At 56.7% G+C, this 20,428-nt stretch overlaps 1 protein-coding gene across 8 annotated transcripts in view; it reads left to right on the forward strand.

The window, feature by feature from the left end:
• PACSIN2 (protein kinase C and casein kinase substrate in neurons 2) overlaps window positions 1-13,678 on the forward strand; it is a 131,693-nt gene extending 118,015 nt beyond the window's left edge. For 7 of the 8 annotated variants that reach the window (XM_064590515.1, XM_064590514.1, XM_064590519.1 and 4 more), the window contains 6 exons: window positions 916-1,091; window positions 2,743-2,863; window positions 5,592-5,713; window positions 7,842-7,964; window positions 8,396-8,592; window positions 11,908-13,678. In XM_064590515.1, the coding sequence (XP_064446585.1) occupies window positions 916-1,091; window positions 2,743-2,863; window positions 5,592-5,713; window positions 7,842-7,964; window positions 8,396-8,592; window positions 11,908-12,020 (852 nt within the window). In that variant the 3' untranslated portion in view covers window positions 12,021-13,678. The remainder of the gene's footprint in view (window positions 1-915; window positions 1,092-2,742; window positions 2,864-5,591; window positions 5,714-7,841; window positions 7,965-8,395; window positions 8,593-11,907) is intronic. The other variant, XM_064590520.1, reaches the window with a different exon arrangement.
• The last annotated feature ends 6,750 nt before the right edge of the window (window positions 13,679-20,428 follow it).

Below are 20,428 nucleotides of genomic sequence, written 5' to 3' on the forward strand. Positions count from 1 at the left end.
GCCCCACACCTTCAGTCCGTAAAACACACAATACTGTGAGCGCCATGAAACAGGGTTTGCCTGTACCTTGTTTTCTGCAGAGGGAAGTGAGGCTGTCAGAAACTCAGGTGCCAGGACTCACCCCCCAGGTCTGTCTGGCGCTCAGAGCCCGAGATCTTGCCCAGAGGTATCTGCTGAGTCACCACTGCTGTGGGCAAGGTCCAAGGCTCAAGGGGGCCCCAGCACAGCCCTTCCTCAGGGAGAGGACACGAATGGATGCCATGGGCGCGAGTCAGCAGGGCAGCGGTGCTCGAGACCATGCACCTTGGGCTCCAGAGTGACTGCCCCTTCCCCAGCGTCTGCCTGTTTGGGTCTGGTACTAGCTGAGAGGCCTAGCACATGCCAGGAGTGTGGTTTGCAGTTCAGAAGTGGAGGGGCTGGGTCTTGAATTTGAAAGTGGAGTCCGTCAGACTCCAGTGCTTGTGCTCTTTGTGCTTTGGAATCTGTGGAGGCCTGAGAAGCTTTCCCCCAAGGATGACCTCAGTGGTGGAGGTGGCATCGAGATGAGCCTGGGGGGCCTGGCCATGTGGGGTGGGAAGGGCGTCTTTCTGAGTATTTTCCCAGCCCAGATTGGGTGGAAGCACCCTTCGGGAGTAGAGGTAGAGCATGAGTCTTCTGGGCTGGAACCCGAGGAAGTAGATCCTTGGATGCTGGTCACAGCTCCTCACCCTGCTCATAAAGTCACTCAAAGTGTCTGCTTTAGTGTTGTCAACTGATAAGTGGGTCTAGATGCTGATGAATTCAGAAGTGGCAGAAAGGGACAAAGGCAGGTGAGGAGCAGGGTGGTGTAGAGCCTGGCTCGCTTTCTCTCCGTCCGAGGGAACCAGGGTGAATGGAAATGAACCTTCATCCTATTGTGCCCGGATTCTCTTGTAGACCAGAGAGAAGTACGAGAAGTCCCTGAAGGAGCTTGACCAGGGCACGCCGCAGTACATGGAGAACATGGAGCAGGTGTTTGAGCAGTGCCAGCACTTTGAGGAAAAGCGTCTGCGCTTCTTCCGGGAAGTTCTGCTGGAGGTTCAGAAGCACCTAGACCTGTCAAACGTGGCCAGGTGAGTTTCCATTTAGAGAAAGAGCACATCACCATGAGGTCAGTGGAAGGTTGCTTCTGAATAAAACTCGATCACTGCTCTCCAGACTTGGGATGGCAGTGTTCGTCAGAAGACCTTCTCTCTGGGGGCTCCGGCGTGGCTCAGTCAGTTAAGCATCTGACTCTTGGTTTCAGCTCAGGTCACAATCTCAGGGTCATGAGATCAAGCGCTGTGTTGGGCTCCGTGCTCAGTGGGGAGTCCGCTTGGGATTCTCTCTCTCTCCCTCTGCCCCCCACCACTCTCCCTCTCAAAGAAATAAATAAATCTTTAAAAAGGGGGGGGGGGGGGCGCCTGGTTGGCTCAGTCGTTAAGCATCTGCCTTCGGTTCAGGTCATGATCCCAGGGTCCTGGGATCAAGTCCCGCATTGGGCTCCCTGCTCGGTGGGAAGCCTGCTTCTCCCTCTCCCACTCCCCCTGCTTGTGTTCCTGCTCTCACTGTGTCTCTGTCAAATAAATAAATAAAATGTTTAAAAAAAAAAAAAAAGTTAAGTCCCTGGTTAAGTCCTCCTGCCCAGGGAGGGACCTTGTGCTGAGCCTGTCTGCAGCTGCGTGGTCGGCCTGTGCCAGGCACCCCACCGCCTGGGACGGCTGATTGCTGGCCTGAGCTGGGCGGCCTCGGGCCACGCAGTAAGGTGGGCCACGCGCTGCTGGCTCTGTGTACAACAGTCTAGGTCCAGGTAGGAAGGGAGGGCCACAGTTGGTGTATTTGAAATGAAGCCAGGAATATCTCTCTATGTTTCTTGGGCTGGTGTGCCCTGTCCTCAAGACTGTCTTACTTCAAGCCCCTCCAGAGGCCCCTCCTCTTAGAGCAGCTACCTGCTCAGCCCTTGACTACTCAGGGGTCCTTTGGACAGCACAGGCCCTCGGACTCAGCTCTGGATCATGACATGGAGGCTGTGACATTTCTCCTGCATTTGCCTTGTCTGTGGTCCTGTGGTGCCTCCACAGGGCCAGAGGTCTGGGCTAACCATGGATGTGGACTTCAGTCATCCATATCGCAGAGCCACGTAGAAATGACTCACGAGCTAAGGCTTCTCGTTCGTAGGAAATTACATTCTCTTTGTCTCCTGCACAGTACAGCGGGAAGAAACAATTACTGTACAGCCACTGCCAGGATTTAATTAATGCTTATGACAGTCTATAAAGTGGGTGGCATTGTTCCCCGTCTTACGGGGAAACTGAGGCCGGTTGTAGTGGATTGACTTGCCTGGGGCTACACGGCTGGCTGGGGTGGGGTGTACATGCCCGACCTCGGCTGGCATGCCTGGCCTGAGCCCTCGAAGCCAGCCTGGGGAGTAGACGGCAGAGTAGTGTCCGAGGGCTGCCAGAACAAAGTACCAGAATCCAGTGGCTTATGACAGCAGAAGTTTATTCTCTCTCAGTTTGGAGGTGGGAAGTGTGAAATCAAGACGTTGGCAGGGCCGTGTTCCCTCTGAGGCTCTCGGGGAGGATCGTTGCAGCTGTCTGTCTGCTGTCAGTCCTTGGCTTGTAGACACATCGCCCCCGTCACACGGCCATCTTCTCTCTCTGTCTTCACCTGCCCTTCCCTCCGTGTGAACAGTGCCCATCCCTGCCTTCCAGGACAGTCATGCATCTCCTCTGTCTGATTTAGCTACAAGAACATTTACCGTGACCTGGAGCAGAGCATCAAAGCTGCTGACGCGGTGGAGGACCTGAGGTGGTTCAGAGCCAACCACGGGCCAGGCATGTCCATGAACTGGCCACAGTTTGAGGTAAGAGGAGGCTGTGCCTGTGACCCCCTGGGCCCACAGGATTGAGACATATGCTATCTTTTTCCTTCCAACCCAGTGTTGGCCTTTGCCCTGCTTATGAGGCAGCCTTTAAGCATGGCTACTCTGGGATCCAGGTCGATGTTGAGAGTCCCAAGGGCACTCCTGAAGGGCCTTCTGAATCTCAGTGAAGGTGCGATTATGTTCTTTCTCGTTAAGAACTTGGATGGTCGCTTGTTGACCATCGGCGTTGTCTTCTCAGGGTGAGTCCCAGGAGCCGCCGGTTCCCTGCCGCACCCTGCAGGATGGCTGCGAAGTGGGCTGTCACAGGGCACACCAGGCCTGGCGGCCTCGGGTCTGGAGGGGGAGAGGGGGGTGGGTTATGTGTAGCTCTTCTTACCCTTCGCGTGAGGGACTTTTCCTTGTTTCAGGCAGTACATTCAGCTAATTTTGGTTCAGAATTAACTTTTCTCTTTTCCTGATTTCATGGGTCCAAGCTTCCAGTATCTTTACATGCAAAATATGAGGGCCTGGGGATCTCGGGTCTCTTCCAGCCTCCTCTGCCCCTCCCACCCCCACCAGGCCCTGCCACCCGCTTCTCTGAGGGCAGGGGTCTCCCCATCTTGTGGTAAAGCAAGGGCCAGGAAAGGCTCGGCAGCTGCCTTCCAGGGAGGGTGCCTTGTGTGGGGGCCGAGGGGCTTCCCGTGCCTCGGTGGCCACCAGGGCACTGGCTGCACTTACGTCTGATCTCACCACTTGGCAGCCGTGGGACATGGAGCAGGTTGTTTCCGTGTATAAAATGGGGGTGACAACAGCACCCATGTCCTCCAGCAGCTGGGGGTCCATGCTGGCCCTTGGCCCCATCATAGTCCACAGTTGTGTCTGTCCTCACACATGCGCCTCTGTCTTCTGGAGCTTCTTCTCAAGAAAGCTGCTCCGATGGCAGCGTAGGTCCCTGCAGCTGAGCACGCCCCCTGCTCTGTCTTTAGGACATCTGCTCCCAACTGTGCCCCTTCGCGGGGGCACTGGGACAGAGTAGTGGAAGTGTCCCAGAGGGGAGAGCACAGAGCCCCTCCCCCCCCCCCGCCCCCGGCAGTGGTGCCCTGGAGGAAGCGAGTTGGTGTGTCCTGCGCACAGAGCAGGATTTCACCCGGCACGTGGTATGTGCTACTCCGAAGGGCCTCGGGAAGCCACCGGCGAACGCGCCCCCCCCCCACACCGCCCCCAGGCCCTTAGGGTTGTCCCCCAATACCCAGAGAATGGAATAGTCTGGAAAGGAAGACCTGACAGGCTGTCTGACGGCCAGAGCCCACCGTGGCCCTTCTCTTGTGGATCCTGCAGGCTGGAAAGCAGCGCCCACATGTGGCTCGTGCTTAGGGTTCTTAGAGGATCATGCTTGACTTTCTCTAATAAAATTATTTGTTTTTATTTTACATGCTGCAGGATGAAGTAAGTTCCTATTTTCTGGCTAATGTATAATCCCAAACCTCCTGCAGTGTGTGTCCGGCCCGCATGGGTGTGTGTGTGTGTGGAGAGTCCACAGCGTGGTTCTGACACCGTGGGCCAGCGAAAGAACCGGGGCAGCCGTGCTGCTCTGCTGTTCCTTGTCCACACTAACAGCCAGCTCCTCCTTCCCAGGCTGGCCAGGGCTAGATCAAATGGGCCCTGGGGTGCCGCCCAGTCAGGATAGGTTTATATTCACACGGTCTCTCTGAGTCAACTTATGTCAGTTGAGAAGATAATTAATAAACAAATAGGTGACCAGCGTCTGGAGCCAGGGGCCCAGGTCTGCCACCAACTCTGGGCAAGTCACCTTTTCTTTCTGGGCCTCAGTTTTCTGGTCTCACAAGCTGGCAGGTCATTCTTGATGTTTCTAAGAAGGCTTTAACCCAGGCCAAGCTGTGGACTCAGTCACACCAAGGGTTAATTCAGTTAAGGTTGTTTGGTGAAGGGTGGGGTCAGGAGGGAGAATTCATTAACCATGTGCATGCACACACCTTTCTGGGAGATGATATCATAGCCCCTTCTTCCCTTAACCCACTTCCACTGTTTCTCAGTGCAGTCGATAAAAGCTGTTAACATGCTGGGAAACTGGCAAACCTTTGGGGAGGTCAGCGCTTTACTTTGCTCTGTTAGTCCCGCAGCCGGTGCTGCCAGTGAGGGCCCTGATCCCTGGAGACCCGCGTGGTGGGCTAGCTTCCCTGCCCCCCCCAGTCATGTGACACCTGGCCCCTGTCGTGTATGCACCCCATGGTGCGGTCCCCATGGCGCAGGCTTGCTCAGGCCCTGCGGCCAGCTCTCCTGGCCCGCTGGGAGCCAGAAACAGTTTAGGGAAAGCTGGGAACTGGCTCCTGTCTACTTTGGAAGGCTCAGGGACAGCTGGTGAGGCCTCTGGCGACCCCTGCTGGCCGGAGGGGGCTGGAGGCTCAGTCCCCTGGGGGCCGGGGCAGGATGGGGCGGTTCCTGGATGTCTGAGTGCTGGCTGCTCAGACTCTCCTTCTGGAGACTGGGCCTCCACAGGCTGGAGTCCCCACCTGTGGCAGTGAGGAGGGGCTAGCAGGAGGGTGCCAGGAACCTGAGGTCGGCTGGGGAACAAGGCAGACTGAGGCCGTGGGGCTACATGTCACGAATTGTGCAGGGCAGGCCAGTGGCCGGCTGGCCGGTGTGTTAGATGGATGTAGCCTCAAACGAACGAACTTCCCGTTTCCCTCCCTCGGTGCCTGCTGCCCAGGAATGGTCTGCAGACCTGAATCGAACCCTCAGCCGGAGAGAGAAGAAGAAGGCTGCTGATGGCGTCACCCTGACAGGCATCAACCAGACAGGTGACCAGGCTCTGCAGAACAAGCCCAGCAGGTGCGTGCCGGGGCAGCTTCCGTCCCCTGGGATAGGTCCCCCGGGTCCTCTGTGTGGGCCGGACGCTCCTAGCCCGGATACCTGGGAGACTCCCCAGTGAGGCCTTGCAGGGAACCCCACGGGTGTCTTTCCAGATGATGCTCCTTGGGCATCCAAATTCCGCTGGGCAGTGGCCTCTCTGGGGAGGGTCACTTAATGCTAGAGCTGTGGAAAGATCCAGAGAAGGGAGGCTTTGCCACAAACATGCTTGGGGCCCCAAGTGAGGGCAAGAGGTGATGTCAGGTACTGGTCATTGTGTGTCCCCAGGAGTACACACTGGCAGGCGGAGGTCACTGTCAATGCCGTCCTTTGGGCGGGTTCAGGTATCCTGGCCAGGTTTGTACTTCCCTGTCCTGCAGGTGCCTGATTTGGGAGTGGGGGGGGCAGTGCAGGAGATCAAAGTGTCCCCCCTTTCAAGTCACCTCTTTGATGAGAGTGTTGGTTATTTTACTTCTGACTTAATTGTTTGCTGAAACCAAGTTTGGGTAGAAAAAGTGGCACTGAGGTCATTAGACCCTCCTGGAAAGCGTGTGCTAGACAAGGCCTGCCCCCAGGCCTCCAAATCCCAGCAGATAGGTGTTACTCTCCTCTGCAGAACTGAGGCTGCCAGCTGACCCCCCTGGAAGCACTCCCGCCCCGCAGGCTCTGGGCCCAGAGGCTTCCATGCCACAAGTAATAATGCAGTTCATGGTTGCTATTTCCTAGGAGGGTCAGCGCAGGTTCTGGAGGCCTCTCTGGAGCCCCGGGCCCTGGAGCCCCTACCTGGGCTCCCAGGCCAGGCGTGGCCAGTGGTCGTTCAGCTGCCGTGTCTCCGTCTGGGCAGGTGGGCTTGGTGAAGTGACCGGCGCAGTAAGCATTGTCCCAGGGATGAGGCTAGTACCTGTGTGAGTGGGGCAGGCCTGGGGGGTGGGCACGAGACACCACTGCAGGGGTCGGGGAGGAGGGTCTAGGAGAGTCTAGGCAGGCCAGGGCTGCTGCACAAATTCGGCTTCCTAGCACCAGAAAGAGAAAGGTGCCAGGGAGGGAGGAGGGCCTAGTGGTCTCAGACATGCGGCTCAGGCGTAGGCAGCGGGCAGCCTTGGGTCCCGTGCCCCTCACCTGAAGCCATGAGGTAGTTGCTGGCCACTTGGGGTCCGTGGTAGCATTTGAGGCATTTTCTCTCCTGTTCCCGCTCCTCCCACCCCCAGCTCTGTCTGAGCCGTCCATGCAGCGCTCTGAGTGTCAGCAGCTTGCAGCCCGACTCGGAGGCCCGGAGGTGGTGTGCGCTCCGCAAGCCCTGCCTTGCAACTGAATCCATGGTGTGGTGCCACGGCTCGTAGGGGCCTGTCTTTCTTCTTTACCATCTTGTTCCGCATCTGGCACCTATGGTCACTGCGTCCTGGCTGTCAGTCCGCAGCCTGGGCCCGAGTCAGAGTTCTGCCCAGTCCGTCCCCTCTGGGCCTGGCACACAGTAGGCAGCTGACACGGTTATGCGGATGGATGTTCTCTCTCTGGAGCACGAAAGGGGTCCTAATGTCTTACAAAGGGCTGTTCAGCGGGCTTTGGTGCTGATTTTGGAAGCTCTGGCCCCAGAAGAAGCAGGGAAGAGGCCGCTGGAACCTTTGTAGTCAGAAGGAGGGGACTGCTGTGCTGTGGGGTCTGGGGAGCTCCAGGAGCCTCCCTCCTGCTCTCAACAGCGGCTCCGAGCCGCCCAGCCTCTGAGCCCCACAGGCCTGCTGCCAGCTCACGGCATCAGGAGTAGGGGCCAGGTCGGGAGGACGGTGGGGAGAAGCGGCAAGCCCGGACATGACTTGTGCTCCAGCAGCCTCCTGTCCGCACCCCGGGTCTCCAGTTCAGGGCAGACTGTATCCAGAGGCAAGGACAGGGAAGTGGACATGTTCTCTCCTAGACGTTTTAAGTGTGTTTAACCACCAAAATATCACTGTTTTTGCTAAACCATTCTTTCTGCTCAAACAACATATCCTCCTCTCTGGCAAGGAGCCGATCTGTCCCTTCAGACCCTGGCCCTGTGATCCTGCAGCTGGGAGCACCCAGGACCGGGGTGGGGTGCCGAGCTGGGGTCCCCTGAAAGCTCTCTCTCTCCCGGTAGTGACCTTAGTGTCCCGAGCAACCCCGCACAGTCAGCGCAGTCACTGTCCAGCTACAACCCCTTCGAGGATGAGGACGACACGGGGAGCACCGTCAGTGAGAAGGAGGACATTAAGGCCAAAAAGTTGGTGAACAAACGTTTCCCTCTGGTTTCCACCTCGCTCGCTCTCTGTCTCTCCTCTCTCTCTGTCCAGGCTCTCGCCCCCTTGGCACTCAAAGCAATGCATGAGGCCTGCAGGAGGTGGCCCCTGCCAGCTGGTGGACAGTCTCTGGCTTCTCGATTTCTCAGTGGGGGGGGAGGGGGCACCCATTAACAATCTCTGGTTGTTTTTTCTCTGTCCTCCGTTAACCCTCACCGAGGCCCTGGCACACCACCGCAGGAAGATGGGCATGCTGGGTGGCCCTGCGGGGAGGCTGACTGCGCTGTGATGCTGAGGGGCAGTGCTCCTGCGGAAGGGGGCCCCCGCCCAGCCCCAGGGCTGCCGGCTCCACGCAGGGCCTCGTGCCTCTGCCAGCCCCGTGCTCAGGGCCCTCCGGGGCCACCCTTTCTTGCAGCGTGAGCAGCTACGAGAAGACCCAGAGCTATCCCACTGACTGGTCAGATGATGAATCTAACAACCCGTTCTCTTCCACGGATGCCAATGGGGACTCAAACCCATTTGACGAGGATGCCACCTCGGGGACAGAAGTGCGGGTCCGGGCCCTTTACGACTATGAAGGGCAGGAGCATGATGAGCTGAGCTTCAAGGCGGGTAGGTGGGCTCCCTGGCTGGCATCTGGGGCGAATGCTTCCAACCTGCTGGGGGGAAGGTTTGGGGTTTTTTTCTTTTTTAAGTCTGGAAAATTCCTGCTAGTGCCCTTTATGGGTTCTCCCCCCACATTTCAAAAGCAACAGATGCTCCGTGCCAAACCTTAGAAGGTGCCCTGGTGCTTTTGCCCAAGGTGCCACCCCTAGCAGGACTGAGGGCTGGGCACAGCAGGGCGCTGGGGCAGGAGATGCTGGTCACCAGCACCAGCCAGTTTTCCCAGGTGCTCCCTGGAAGCAGCCAGCCTTGCGGGTCCCCAAGGGAAGGCTTTCTCCAGAGACCCCCCAGCTGGCAGAGGGGCCCTTGGTGAGTCACCTGGGCCACTGGAGCCTCGTGTTAGGGCCGTGCCTTTTGAACTTCCTCCCTGTAGGCACGTTGTGTACATTCTACCACCAGCACACCTTTGTTGCCGGTACCCAGAACTTCTGTTTTACAGAACACTCTGGACCCAGATTATGGGAACTCTGTGCACACAGATTTTCTCCCTTTGTCTTTTTTTTTTTTTTTCTTTTTTCTTTTTTTAAACGCTGGTTGCAATTTGCCAAAATGAGTTTCAACCCTCAGTTTGAAAACACTCTCAGAGCCTGTCAGAGGAAACTCAAGTGGCCTGGTGCCAAAGTGGGCCCACAGAGAGCCAAGTTCTTTCCTTCTGCCTTGGCCTCTCCTCGAAGTCACCCCAGATCCACTACCCACCCCTCAAACCGGGAGGCCGGGCCAGAACTCAACCAGCGCGGGCTGAAAGTGTGCTCCTCCACTCAGGCCACACCTCTGGGCAGCTCCCCGCGTCCGTCTGGCTGTGGGGCAGAGGGCCGTGTCCGTGCTCGTCGGCCCCCTTGCCCTTGTGCTCAGCAGGCCGGGCAGATGGCCCCAGACACTCAAGCCCAGGCTTGGTCACCAGGCGTCCCTGGCCGGTTGTAGAAAGTTCTAATGCATTTCTTATGCACCTGCACACATCTTTGTCCAGTTTTCTGACCTCTCGGGGTCATTTGCCCCCTTCTTTGTCTGTTGATTTATTCATTATAATTTCTAATTCCTTCTCTGTCTCACCTGTTGGATTTGTCAGCAATTTTATGGACATAAATGTTTCCTTCTGCTCTGAGTGAATTTTTTTTTTTAAAGATTTTATTTATTTATTTGACAGAGAGAGCACAAGTAAGAAAAGTGGTAGGCAGAGGGAGAGGGAGAAGCAGGCTCCCCGCTGAGCAGGGAGCCCGATGCAGGGCTTGATCCCAGGACCCTGGGATCACGACCTGAGCCGAAGGCAGACACTTAACGACTGAGCCACCCAGGCGCCCCTGCTCTGAGTGAATTATTAAAAGCAGTCTGACTGAAACCAATGTTTTAAATCACCAGTTCACATTTTTACAGCTAGAAAGCTCCCCTCTTCACTATGTCTGTTTTGTCCATTATCTTTACTGCGCTCTTCGCCCTGGCCAGCGCTGCTTTCTTCTCTCCGTAGCTCTGGTGCCCTCCACTCCTCTGGGTCTCAGGCACCTGTGGAGCCTTTCCCTGGGGCCCTTTCCAGCCCGTGTGAGCATCACAGAGCTGGTCTCGCCATGCACCTGCGAGCCTGGCTGTGTGCAAGGGCGCAAAGAGAGAAACACCAGTTGTCCAGGGACCCACAGGGGGCAGGAAGGACAGGAGAAGTTGGAGCTTCCCCCCCACCTTTTTTTTTTAAGATTTTATTTATTTGATAGAGAGCGCACAAGCAGGGCAAGCAGCAGAGGGAGAGGGAGAAGCAGGCCCCTCTGAGCAGGGAGCCTGACGTGGGGCTCAACCCCAGGACCCTGAGATCATGACCTGACTCGAAGGCAGACGCTTAACCAACTGAGCCACCCAGGCGCCCCTGAGCTTTACCCCTCTTGGCGCTCACTTCCACCCCCCGTGTTCGCTGCTGATGTTGCTGAGTTAGATTTGCATGGGACTGGTGCTGCCGGAGTGGCCCAATGGCAGGAGGAGAAGCCATCCCTCACATGGGAGTGACGGCAGCTCTCCTAACCGGCGGCTCACTGCCTGCTGGGCACCACCCGGCTCCTTCCCTGCTCCAACACTGAGTCCTCCCAGCACCCTGTCGGCAGCGGAGGAAACCAGGCCCCGGGGCAGGGCGCCTTGCCCACGAGCCCCAGCCCTGCGAACCGGTCCCACAGGCACCTTCGTCACTGTCGCTGCTGCACGAAGCGGAGGCAGGGAAATGCCAAAGCAGGGCATAATTGCCTGGGGAAGAAAGTGCAGCTAAGCCTGCAAAGGGAACCCGAGAAGTACAAAGCTTCAAGCTGAACAAAAGGCAAAAGCTGTCCTGGGCTAAGTCTTCCACCCCTCCCTGCTCCCGAGAGGGCCTGAGCTACGGGGTTCCCACAGTGCCCCTGCAGGCGGTCCCGGGCCAGAGCCCCAGAGCACTGGACTGCTCTGTCCGCTCCGAGTGGGAGATGCCAGACCCAGACCTTCCAACACCACGGCCCTGACCACACCTTTGGTCTCCGTCCCCTGTCTGTCTCCTTGAAGGACCAGGGCTCCATCTGTCCCTCCTCATCAGGGTTCCTCCTCCACTACCCGGGCCCGGCCTGAAGTCGGGGTTCCTTCATGTCTGAACAGATGAGATGAGTCAAACCACAGTAACACACAGAGCCATGGGGAGATTCCAGAACTCTGCCGATGGCTCCCGTCTCACTGTGTTGAGAGGGGCTGATTTCTTTAAGTCAGAGGATAAATGCCCTGAGCTGGGGTCCCTGCCCCTCCCACAGCCTACTCTGGACACAGATTAAATGAACACACCCGGTCAGCAATTTTGTGGACATAAATGCAGGACTGAGGGCTGGGCACAGCAGAGCAATAAGTGCTGGAGGAGAGAGATCTAAGATCAAGCGGGAAGGAGGGGGACAGCAGGAGAGGGCGGTGACGGGGGAGGCATGGGCCCTCTGAAAGCATTCCTCTGACCTGGCCTGGAACAGTCGGGAAGCACAGGGCCTGTGGCATTGAATTCTGCAGTCTCTGTGGGAGCTGCTTGCTTTCGGGTCCTTGCGCGAGCGAGATGGCGGTCTTGAGGCCTCTTGGGGGCCCCTCTGGCTGGCTAAAAGAGCAGCTAAAATGCAACTTAGAGAAATAACCAGGTCTGGCCCAAGAGAATGCCTGCTCCTCCCACCAACTTAGAGGCCCTCTGTGGGCCAGGGTGGGGGCTAAGCCGCCAGGGCACTCTGACCGGGTGGTGGGTGGTCCGTGTGTCACCCGGCTGCTCACCAGGACTGCTTGCTGCTTGTCTTGAAGGGGACGAGCTGACCAAGATAGAGGACGAGGATGAACAGGGCTGGTGCAAGGGACGCTTGGACAACGGGCAGGTCGGCCTGTACCCAGCCAATTACGTCGAGGCGATCCAGTGACGGGCCAGCCGGCTGGCTGGCGGAGAGTGGAGGCGGGGGTCCCAGGAGCTCCGTTGGCCGTCGGCCCTGGACAGCGGCAGCCGGGCGGCAGTCGGCTGTGTGAGCGTCCGCTCCTTTTCCTGCAAGACGTGCTGGCTCCGTTGCTCTTGGCTTCCTGGTGTCTCTCAGAGGCAGACGAGCTGGTCGTTTCATCTGGGACTCAGCACCTTTCCGCACGCCGCGCAGACGGAGGGGTCTGAGCGCCGGAAGACAGTACCACAGGACTCACCCCGTACCCCCATCCTGCTCACTCCGCGTGTCGGCTTATCATGGATCTGTCTGTCCTTGACCTTGTCTTTCCTCCTCTCCTCTGAAGCAATGGTGGGTTCCATTGATTCTTGTTCCGCTGATTACTTCCTCTGACGCGTCCCATCACCCGCAACTTAAATGAACAAACTTACATGCTATTTTCTGAGTGAAGACGTCGAGGTTTTTAATTTAAAGGCTGTGTACAGTTATACTTTTTTATATACCTGTTCTTCCATTCATTTATACTTAAATTATGGCACAGATCGATATACACCGGTCTTGAGGAAATCTCTCTTTCCGCGCGGGGCCTGGGGCAAGCCTCGAGAGCCGCAGTTCCCTGAGACAGGCGGTGCTTGAGGCCCGAGAGGGTGGTGGAAAGGTGGGGAACGCGTCCGGCTGGATTTCTGGTGTGAATGCCCTGTGCATTTGGGGCATCCGCCATGAGTTCCGGAAATAACCTTACGTAGTACTCCAGATGTCCCCGTATTTAAAAACTATTTTCATTCTATTTGTGTTTAAAACTTTATTCTTGCAAATTAACAATTTTATCAGTGATTTGAAAGGTTACAAAGTAAGAAGACTAACTTCTCAAGCACACGCATCTGTAGATTAAGATGCTTTCTATTAGACTGTCATGTCTTGGTGTATATCTGTATATATTATTTGATATTCAGAGAATCTAAAGAGTTCGTCTACTGTTTTAGTGAGATTTAATGGCTTTTGACAGTGGGTTTAATTTGTAAACTGCTTGAAGACTGTGACATTCGGGCACAGGCCTGGCTGGTCGGCTGGGCCTCCTCTGGGCTCCGGGCACGGACCTGGGCCTCTCTGGAGTGGGGACAGCTGTTGGGACGCCTGTCCTCGCTGGACAGCTGTGGGTCCACCTCCCCACCAGCCTTAGTCCTTTCCGTAGCAGAACACTGTAAAACCTCCCGTGTCTTTCCAACAGCTGCAGATGCCAGCCCTCCCAGTCCCTCGCGAGCACACGAAAGCTGGGTCTCACCCCAGAGCACCGGGGTCTCTGAGCGGCCTTAGTCATCGGGAGCACATGTGCTGGGGCAGGAACTACACTGTAATCACAGGGCGGGGGAGGGAGGGAAGGCGGGAAAACCTTTATTTTGTGTAACTCAGACACCAGTGAAATGGCCACCGCCATCACAAGCTATGCATTTTCTCAGTGTTTCCAGTGAGCTTGATGTCTTGCTTGGAAAGTGGATGTGCGTCTGTGTTCGTCATGAAAACTTACCAGCAGAAATCCTCATTCCTTTGCTACAGATTTACCAAAAATTGTCAAGTCTTTTCAGTTAGGAGTTTCTTTAAATGTATAGTATTTTAGGGAAAAAAAAATCAATAAACAGTTGATCTCATGAGTGTCGCTGTCCCCGAGCTGTGCGTCCCTCACGCTCATGTCCGCTGGTGGCCGTGTCTCCGGCAGCGTCTTCCATCTCTGGAGCTGGGCGAGATCCCGGGCACACCACCGCTGCCCGAAGGGCCCTGCGCCCTGCCAGTCCGGAGGTTGGGGATGTGAGGCACCGGAGCCCCTCCAGAGGCCCCTCTCCCCGAAACCCGCTCCTCCGTGGCCCGGGCTGCCCCGGTGTAGACGCCGCCGCCTCCTTCCCCCGCCCCGAGACCCAAACAGCAGGACCCAGATGGGAGACCACCACCTGGGCTTCTTCGAACACATTCCCTGAGCGCCTGCTGTGCGCTGGGCCCTGTGCTCTGACAGTATCTGCAAATCGCGGGCCCATCTCCGGGGCGCCTGGGGGCTCAGTGGGTTGTCTGCCATCGGCTCAGGTCATGATCGCCGCGAGCCTGCTTGTCCCTCTCCCTCTGCCCCTCCCCCCAGCTTGTGCACTCCCTCTCTCGCTCCCTCTCGCTCGCTCTCGCTCGAATAAAATCTTTTAAAACAGAAGCGTGCCCATTTCCAGACATCCCTGTGTGTCGGCCGAGTCTCCCTGTTCCATTTTACAGAGAAGGACACAGAGGCGTCAAGAGCCATACTCTGCCCCCCCCTGCCCCCCCCCCCGCCGCCGCCAAGGAGTCCCTGCTGGTCTGTGGCACTAAAATCCCTGTGGGATCCGCCCGCCTCACTGGGGTGACCCGAGCTGAAAGAAGGCCAGGGCAAGGCAAGAAAGGAGAGACGTGAGGGCTGCCGCAGCCCGACACGCCAAACCCCAGTGAGGCTCGTGCAGACAGGTGCCCCTCCTGGGCCGCGGCCCTCGCGGGAGCCAGGAGGAGCGAGGCGGGCAGGTGCCACGCAGCGCTGCTTTGCCCGGCTCAGGAAGGGCGGCGAAGAACCTTGTCATCTGACGGGTGATGGGGCCCCTGCGCGCCACTTAGGAGGAGCTGGAGCCCATCGGAGCTGCCCGCTGCCCGGGGCGGACACGGCCCAGGCTGGCACAGACACAAGGGAGGACGGCGGAGGGCCGGGTCCGCAGGCTCCTGGTTCGCACAGCCTGAGCTGGGCCGGCCAGTCCGGGGCACCTGGGGAGCTCATGTACTGTCATGACCGCTGTGGGGGAGGCTGGAGTCACCCCGCTTTGCAGAAGACGACACAGAAGGTCTGGAAACTCAAGTGCCACAACTTGCCCAAGGTCCCATGACAGAACTGCAGGATTCTTGAGGGCAAGCCCTTCCTCGCCCCCCTCCACTGGCAGATAAAGGGGGGGGTGGGGGGAGGTGAGCAGGAGGAACCCTCCAAAGCCAGGAGGAAACCACCTCTGCTCAGCAGGGCCCCTTCTCTGCCCCTCATCTGAGAGCTCCTGCAGGAAGTGCCGAAGGGCCCTCACTGCCCACCTGCCCTCTGGGGCGAGCTCCGGAATCCTAACTCACCCCTCAGCTTCCCCAGGCAAGAGCGGTGCCTGTCTTCCTGGTTGGAGGGCTAGAGGCGGGTGAGCAGGGCCCCAGGCACCCAGGGGGCCGTAACTGTTACCGTGGTGATAAGTGATAACCAGCTCCTCCTGGTCCCCAGCCAGAAGCTTCTGGCCTTCTTGGCTGCCCCTCCCACACCCTCCACGCTGGGCTACCAACTCCTCTTTGTCCCTCTGTCCTTCCCTTCCCCAGAGCCACTGCCTGGGGCCAAGCTGCTCCTTCCCCCCAATCACGGCTATGTGGGCACCACCTTCCCGGGGCCCGGGGCCCTGGGCGGCCTGCCCAGTCCCTTCTCCGCAGCAGAGGGTAGGAGGGGGTATTTCATCTTCCTGCCCGAGCCCCCAGGGCATGCCCAGAGGGCAAGCAAGCTCCAGTGAGTGACCCAGGCAGAGGTCTGGCTCTGCGGCAGCTTGAGCTAAAATACTAGGTTTTGTGAGTTCCCTGAGAGAGGACAGAGCAAGCCTCTGTCCTGGGCTTCACTGCAGGCCCTTCACCACCTAAGCTCGTGAAAGGCCTCCCCCTGTGCCTGGACAGGTGTTTGCTGGGTGACCGGCGGGTTTGGGCTCTGCCAAGGCCTCGGGTACAAGCGGCAGACATAGAGGGGACCACTTACAATCCACCAGAATGGGGATGGGGAGGTTGAGAAGGGCACCCGTGGGCCACTTGACCAACCCCCTCCTTGTTCATGGGGAAACAGGCCCAGTGCGGGGCAGGAGTGACTTGCCCATGGTCAGAGTGAGTGGTTGGGGGAGCTGAGCATGGCCTGACCCTGAGTAGCCCTTCCTGGCAGGGCATCAGCTGGCTCTCTCCCTGGGTCATATTCATTCACGGTTAATTAATTAATTAAGTAATTTACTTATTAAGATTCTATTTATTTAACAGAGAGATATAGTGAAAGAGAGAACACAAGCAGGGGGTAGTGGGAGAGGGAGAAGCAGGCTTCCCACTGAGCAGGGAGCCTGATGCAGGGCTCGATCCCAGGACCCTGGGGTCATGACCTGAGCCAAAGGCAGACACTTAATGACTGAGCCACCCAGGCGTCCCTCACTGCGCATTTATTGAGCACCTACTATGTGCAAGACTAGGTGGTGACAGGAGAAAAACGAAGAAGGACCCAAGTTTGCCTTTGGGGAACTCCAGAAGGTCAGGGAGGGTCCAAGTCACTTGGACACCAGTGAGGAGGGGGCAGGATGGTCCCCTGAGAGTGTACCTGGTGGATTCTGGAGGCCCCCCTACAAATCTTAGGAAATTAGGACAAACAGGGCCCCCAACCCAGCTCCAAGGCCTTTGGGGGCACAGTACTATGGGGTCCTTGAGCTGTTCCCCCCACTTCCAGTGGAAAGCATCCCTGGCTGGCAAGAGGTCAGAGTGGACTACAAACTGGCTGGGGAGGACACCCACCCCTGTGTGACCCGAAGCCCAAGCAAGTGCCTGAGCCTCACTGCATAAAGTGGGGATGACCTTGGGGGTGTCCAGAAGCGGGACACCTTGCTGGGCAGGTGCCTTGCCCTCGGCATCCCTTCCCCCAGACACCTGCAGGAGGTGCATGCCCCCCTCTGGACTCTGTTTTCCCTTAGAAGGGCAGGCAGTGACTTCTGGGCTGGGCCTCTGTGGTCTCTGTGGTGGGAGCGAGCAGCAGGGCCCAGGCCCCAGCACCCAGTGGACACATGTGGGCCACCGTGGAGAGACCCGGGGCTGGGATAGAGGCGCTCTACTGCCCCAGGAAGGACAGACCCGGACCAAGCCGAATCTGGCAGGCCTCTCCTTGAGGTACAAGGTTATCCTACACCAGGTGGGGCCCCTGCGGAGCACAGAGTCAGAGGAACCAGGCTGACCCCAGCATTGTCAGGGGGTAGGCAGTTTCTCAGCCCACGGTTTCCAAGCAGCCTTGGGCTTCACATTTATCAGCCACATGCCAGGTCCAGTGCTGAGCTCCTTTCTCTGCAAAGAGTCATATAACCCTCCTCATTATGTATGCACGCCATTTTGCAGATGAGGAAACAAATCAGAGAGGTGGAGTGACTTGTGCGAGGCCGTACAGCAAGTTGGGGGCAGAGCTGGGGTTTCAATTCCAGGGCCTAACTCCAAAAAGCAGGTGCTGTTGTACTCCTGGAGGTCTTGTTACAACCTAGCTCGCTGGACCACCTTCTAGAGTTTCTGAATCACGAGGTTGGGGGTGAGGTCCAGAGTTTGCATATCTAACAAGTCCCAGGTGAGGCTGACCCACGGCCACACTTTGAGAACCGCTGGTCCAAATAGCAAGAACGGGCTGCCCAAAGTACCAGCAATTCCATGTGCTCCTTGTACTTGTTCATATAACCAGCAGATGCTCCTAACCCAGCTCTGGGGCACGGGAGCTGGGTCCTGGGGACCCCGAGACTGATCGCCCACAGTCTGGCCCAAGGAGGTGGGAAAGTATGTCCAAAGAGAGCCCAGGGAGCAAGGGACACAAGCCAGCGTGACATCCCATCCCTGACTATTCCTATGATGCCCGTGCAAGGGGCAGGGAAGGTGAGGTGGCGGCCTGGTGGCAGAAGGAGAGGTGTCCCCCCGGGGTCAGATGGGCACCAGTGTCACTGATGAGCTGCCTGTCCTCGGGTAAGCCCCTCCCTCTGCCTGGCGCTCCGTTTCCTCATCTGGAAAAGGGGAACGTGGTTCCTATCTTTTCTCTTTCACGATCGTATGCGGTCTCGAGTGTGAGCGTGCTTGACAACACACACAAATCCGGGGAGCGTGGTTATGGAGGTAGTCTAAGCCCGAATGCCAGCCCCACGCAAGCCGACCTCAGAGGGAGACTCCCAAATCCTCCCCCAACCGGTCACCCAGCACGAGCGCCTCCCCCAAGCCACGTATTCATCCATGTATGAAACTGTACGCAGGGAGGCTGGCGTTTCCACACCAGAATCCGACGGAAGATGTTTTTCTTCTCTGAAACTCAACGACAGTCTTACAAAGGCGTAAAAATGAAGCCGATGGTTAAAAGCGTGGACTAGGAGGTAGTATTCCCTGCACTCAGACTGGACTTCCTGTGTGACCTTAATTAGCTGCGTGGGCCTGACTGAAATACTTAAGCTCGCCAAGACTTGGTTTGCTCATTGATAAAATGGGAACAAGAGCAGTTAACATTTGTATTTCAGTCTGTGCCAGATCCTGTTCTAAACCCTTCAACGTGGGTGCCTGGGTGGCTCAGATGGTTGAGCGTCTGCCTTCGGCTCAGGTCATGATCCCAGGGTCCTGGGATCGAGTCCCGCATCGGGCTCCCTGCTCAGCAGGGAGCCTGTTTCTCCCTCTGTTTCTCTCTCTCTCTCTGTCTCTCATGAATAAATAAATAAAATCTTTAAAAAATAAATAAATAAATAAATAAACCCTTCAACGTTTATTAACTTTCTGGATTCTCACAGCGGCCCCGTGAACTAGGTACATGTTATCATTCCTAGTTTTACAGGCAAAGAGCTTGAGGCACAGAGAGGTTAGGTGACTTGCCCAAGATCCAACAGCCGCCACGCGGCCGAGCGAGCGTTCAGACGCGGGAGGTGCAGTACAGGCCCTGCCCACTAGGCTGCGCTGTTGGACTGCGAGGGCGAGGATGCGCCGCTCCCCCCGCCCCTCCGCCGCGGCCCCCCAGCGGCGCTTGTTCCGTGACACCTCCCAGGACTAGAGGTCCCCACCAGGGAGCCGCCGGTCCTGAAAGACCCGCCTCGGGGCTCTGAGCAGCTCATCACGGCACTGGCCCGACCGCACTGTCAACAGCAAGCTCATCGGTGCAGAGCCCTTCACCTCCAGCCCCAGACCTTCTCTCTCTCACTCCTGGAGCCAAACGGAAAAGATGAAATGAAATCCATTTTGGCCCGTCCCGTGAAATTCGGGTTCTATTGTTTCGGACCTCTTCAAATCCTTTGCGGGAAGGACTGGGAAAGGAACGAGGGAGAAGGGACGGATGAACAGAAGAACTGCCTACGTAACATCACTCTCTTGGAGGAAAGGAGAACAAACACTCTGATGGGCGGACACCGCGGGGCCCCCTTGCGTGGCCCCTGGGGAGGTGACAAGCGACTGTGTGCAGCTAATCAGCCACCTCCAGGTCAAGACAGCCCGGCCGCTCCTGCCCCTCGATACAGCATTTTCCAATAACAATGTTAATGATTGAAGCTCAATTGTAAAGGGAACAAAGGTTCAGATGGAAATTTGGAAACTAAGCAGAAGTATTCAGAAAAACAAAGCCACCCATGGTCCGGATGTCCAGAGGCAGCACTGCTGATAATCCGGCGTATTTTTTCTAGTCTTTTTTTTCCATACGTGCACGTGTGTAGGGCATGTATTCTGTTGTGGTGTCATCAACGTGTGTGTTTCGCAAAATTGGGCTCATACTGTAGGTGTGGTGTGGCACCCTGCTTCCTTCTCTTAACCTTTCACAAGCATTTTCTCACGTACCTAAACATGCTTAACTTAAAAATAGAACATTTACAGGCCGTGTGATATTCCATGGGCCATAAGTCCCATATCGCTGAGCATTTGCTTTGTTTCCCATTTCTTTTTTCATTTAAAAAAAAAAATTTTGGGGGGGGCGCCTGGGTGGCTCAGTTGGTTAAGCAACTGCCTTCGGCTCAGGTCGTGATCCTGGAGTCCCTGGATCGAGTCCCGCATCGGGCTCCCTGCTCGGCGGGGAGCCTGCTTCTCCCTCTGACCCTATCCCCTCTCATGTGCTCTCATTCTCTCTCTCTCAAATAAATTAAAAAAGAAAAAAAGAAAAAAAGAAACATTCATCTCATTTAAAAAAAATTTTTTTAAATTTTTTTTATTTATTTGCGAGAGAGAGAATGAGAGAGAGCACGAAAGGGAGGAGGGTCAGAGGGAGAAGCAGACTCCCTGCCGAGCAGGGAGCCCGATGCGGGACTCGATCCTGGGACTCCAGGATCATGACCTGAGCCGAAGGCAGTCGCTTAACCAACTGAGCCACCCAGGCGCCCTTCTTTTTTCATTTTTTAGGTATAATTTACATCCAGTAAAACGCACGCCATTTAGGGTACGGTCAAGTTTTGACAAACGCGTTGTCGTGTAACCGCCACCACAATCGAGAAACAGAACTGTCCCATCACTGCCCAAATTTGTCCTGGCTCCTCCGTAATTCAACCTTTCCTTATATCCTTAGCCCTGGGAAACTGCTAACCTGTTTTCTGTTTCCATAGTGTTGCCTTTTCCAGAATGTTCTGTGAATGGAATCATAGAGCATGCAGCTTTGTCTTCCCTGC

Source organism: Mirounga angustirostris, unplaced genomic scaffold, assembly GCF_029215605.1.
Source record: "Mirounga angustirostris isolate CCGP_5_RB_7025 unplaced genomic scaffold, mMirAng1.0.hap1 SCAF_5, whole genome shotgun sequence".
Lineage (NCBI taxonomy): Eukaryota > Metazoa > Chordata > Mammalia > Carnivora > Phocidae > Mirounga > Mirounga angustirostris.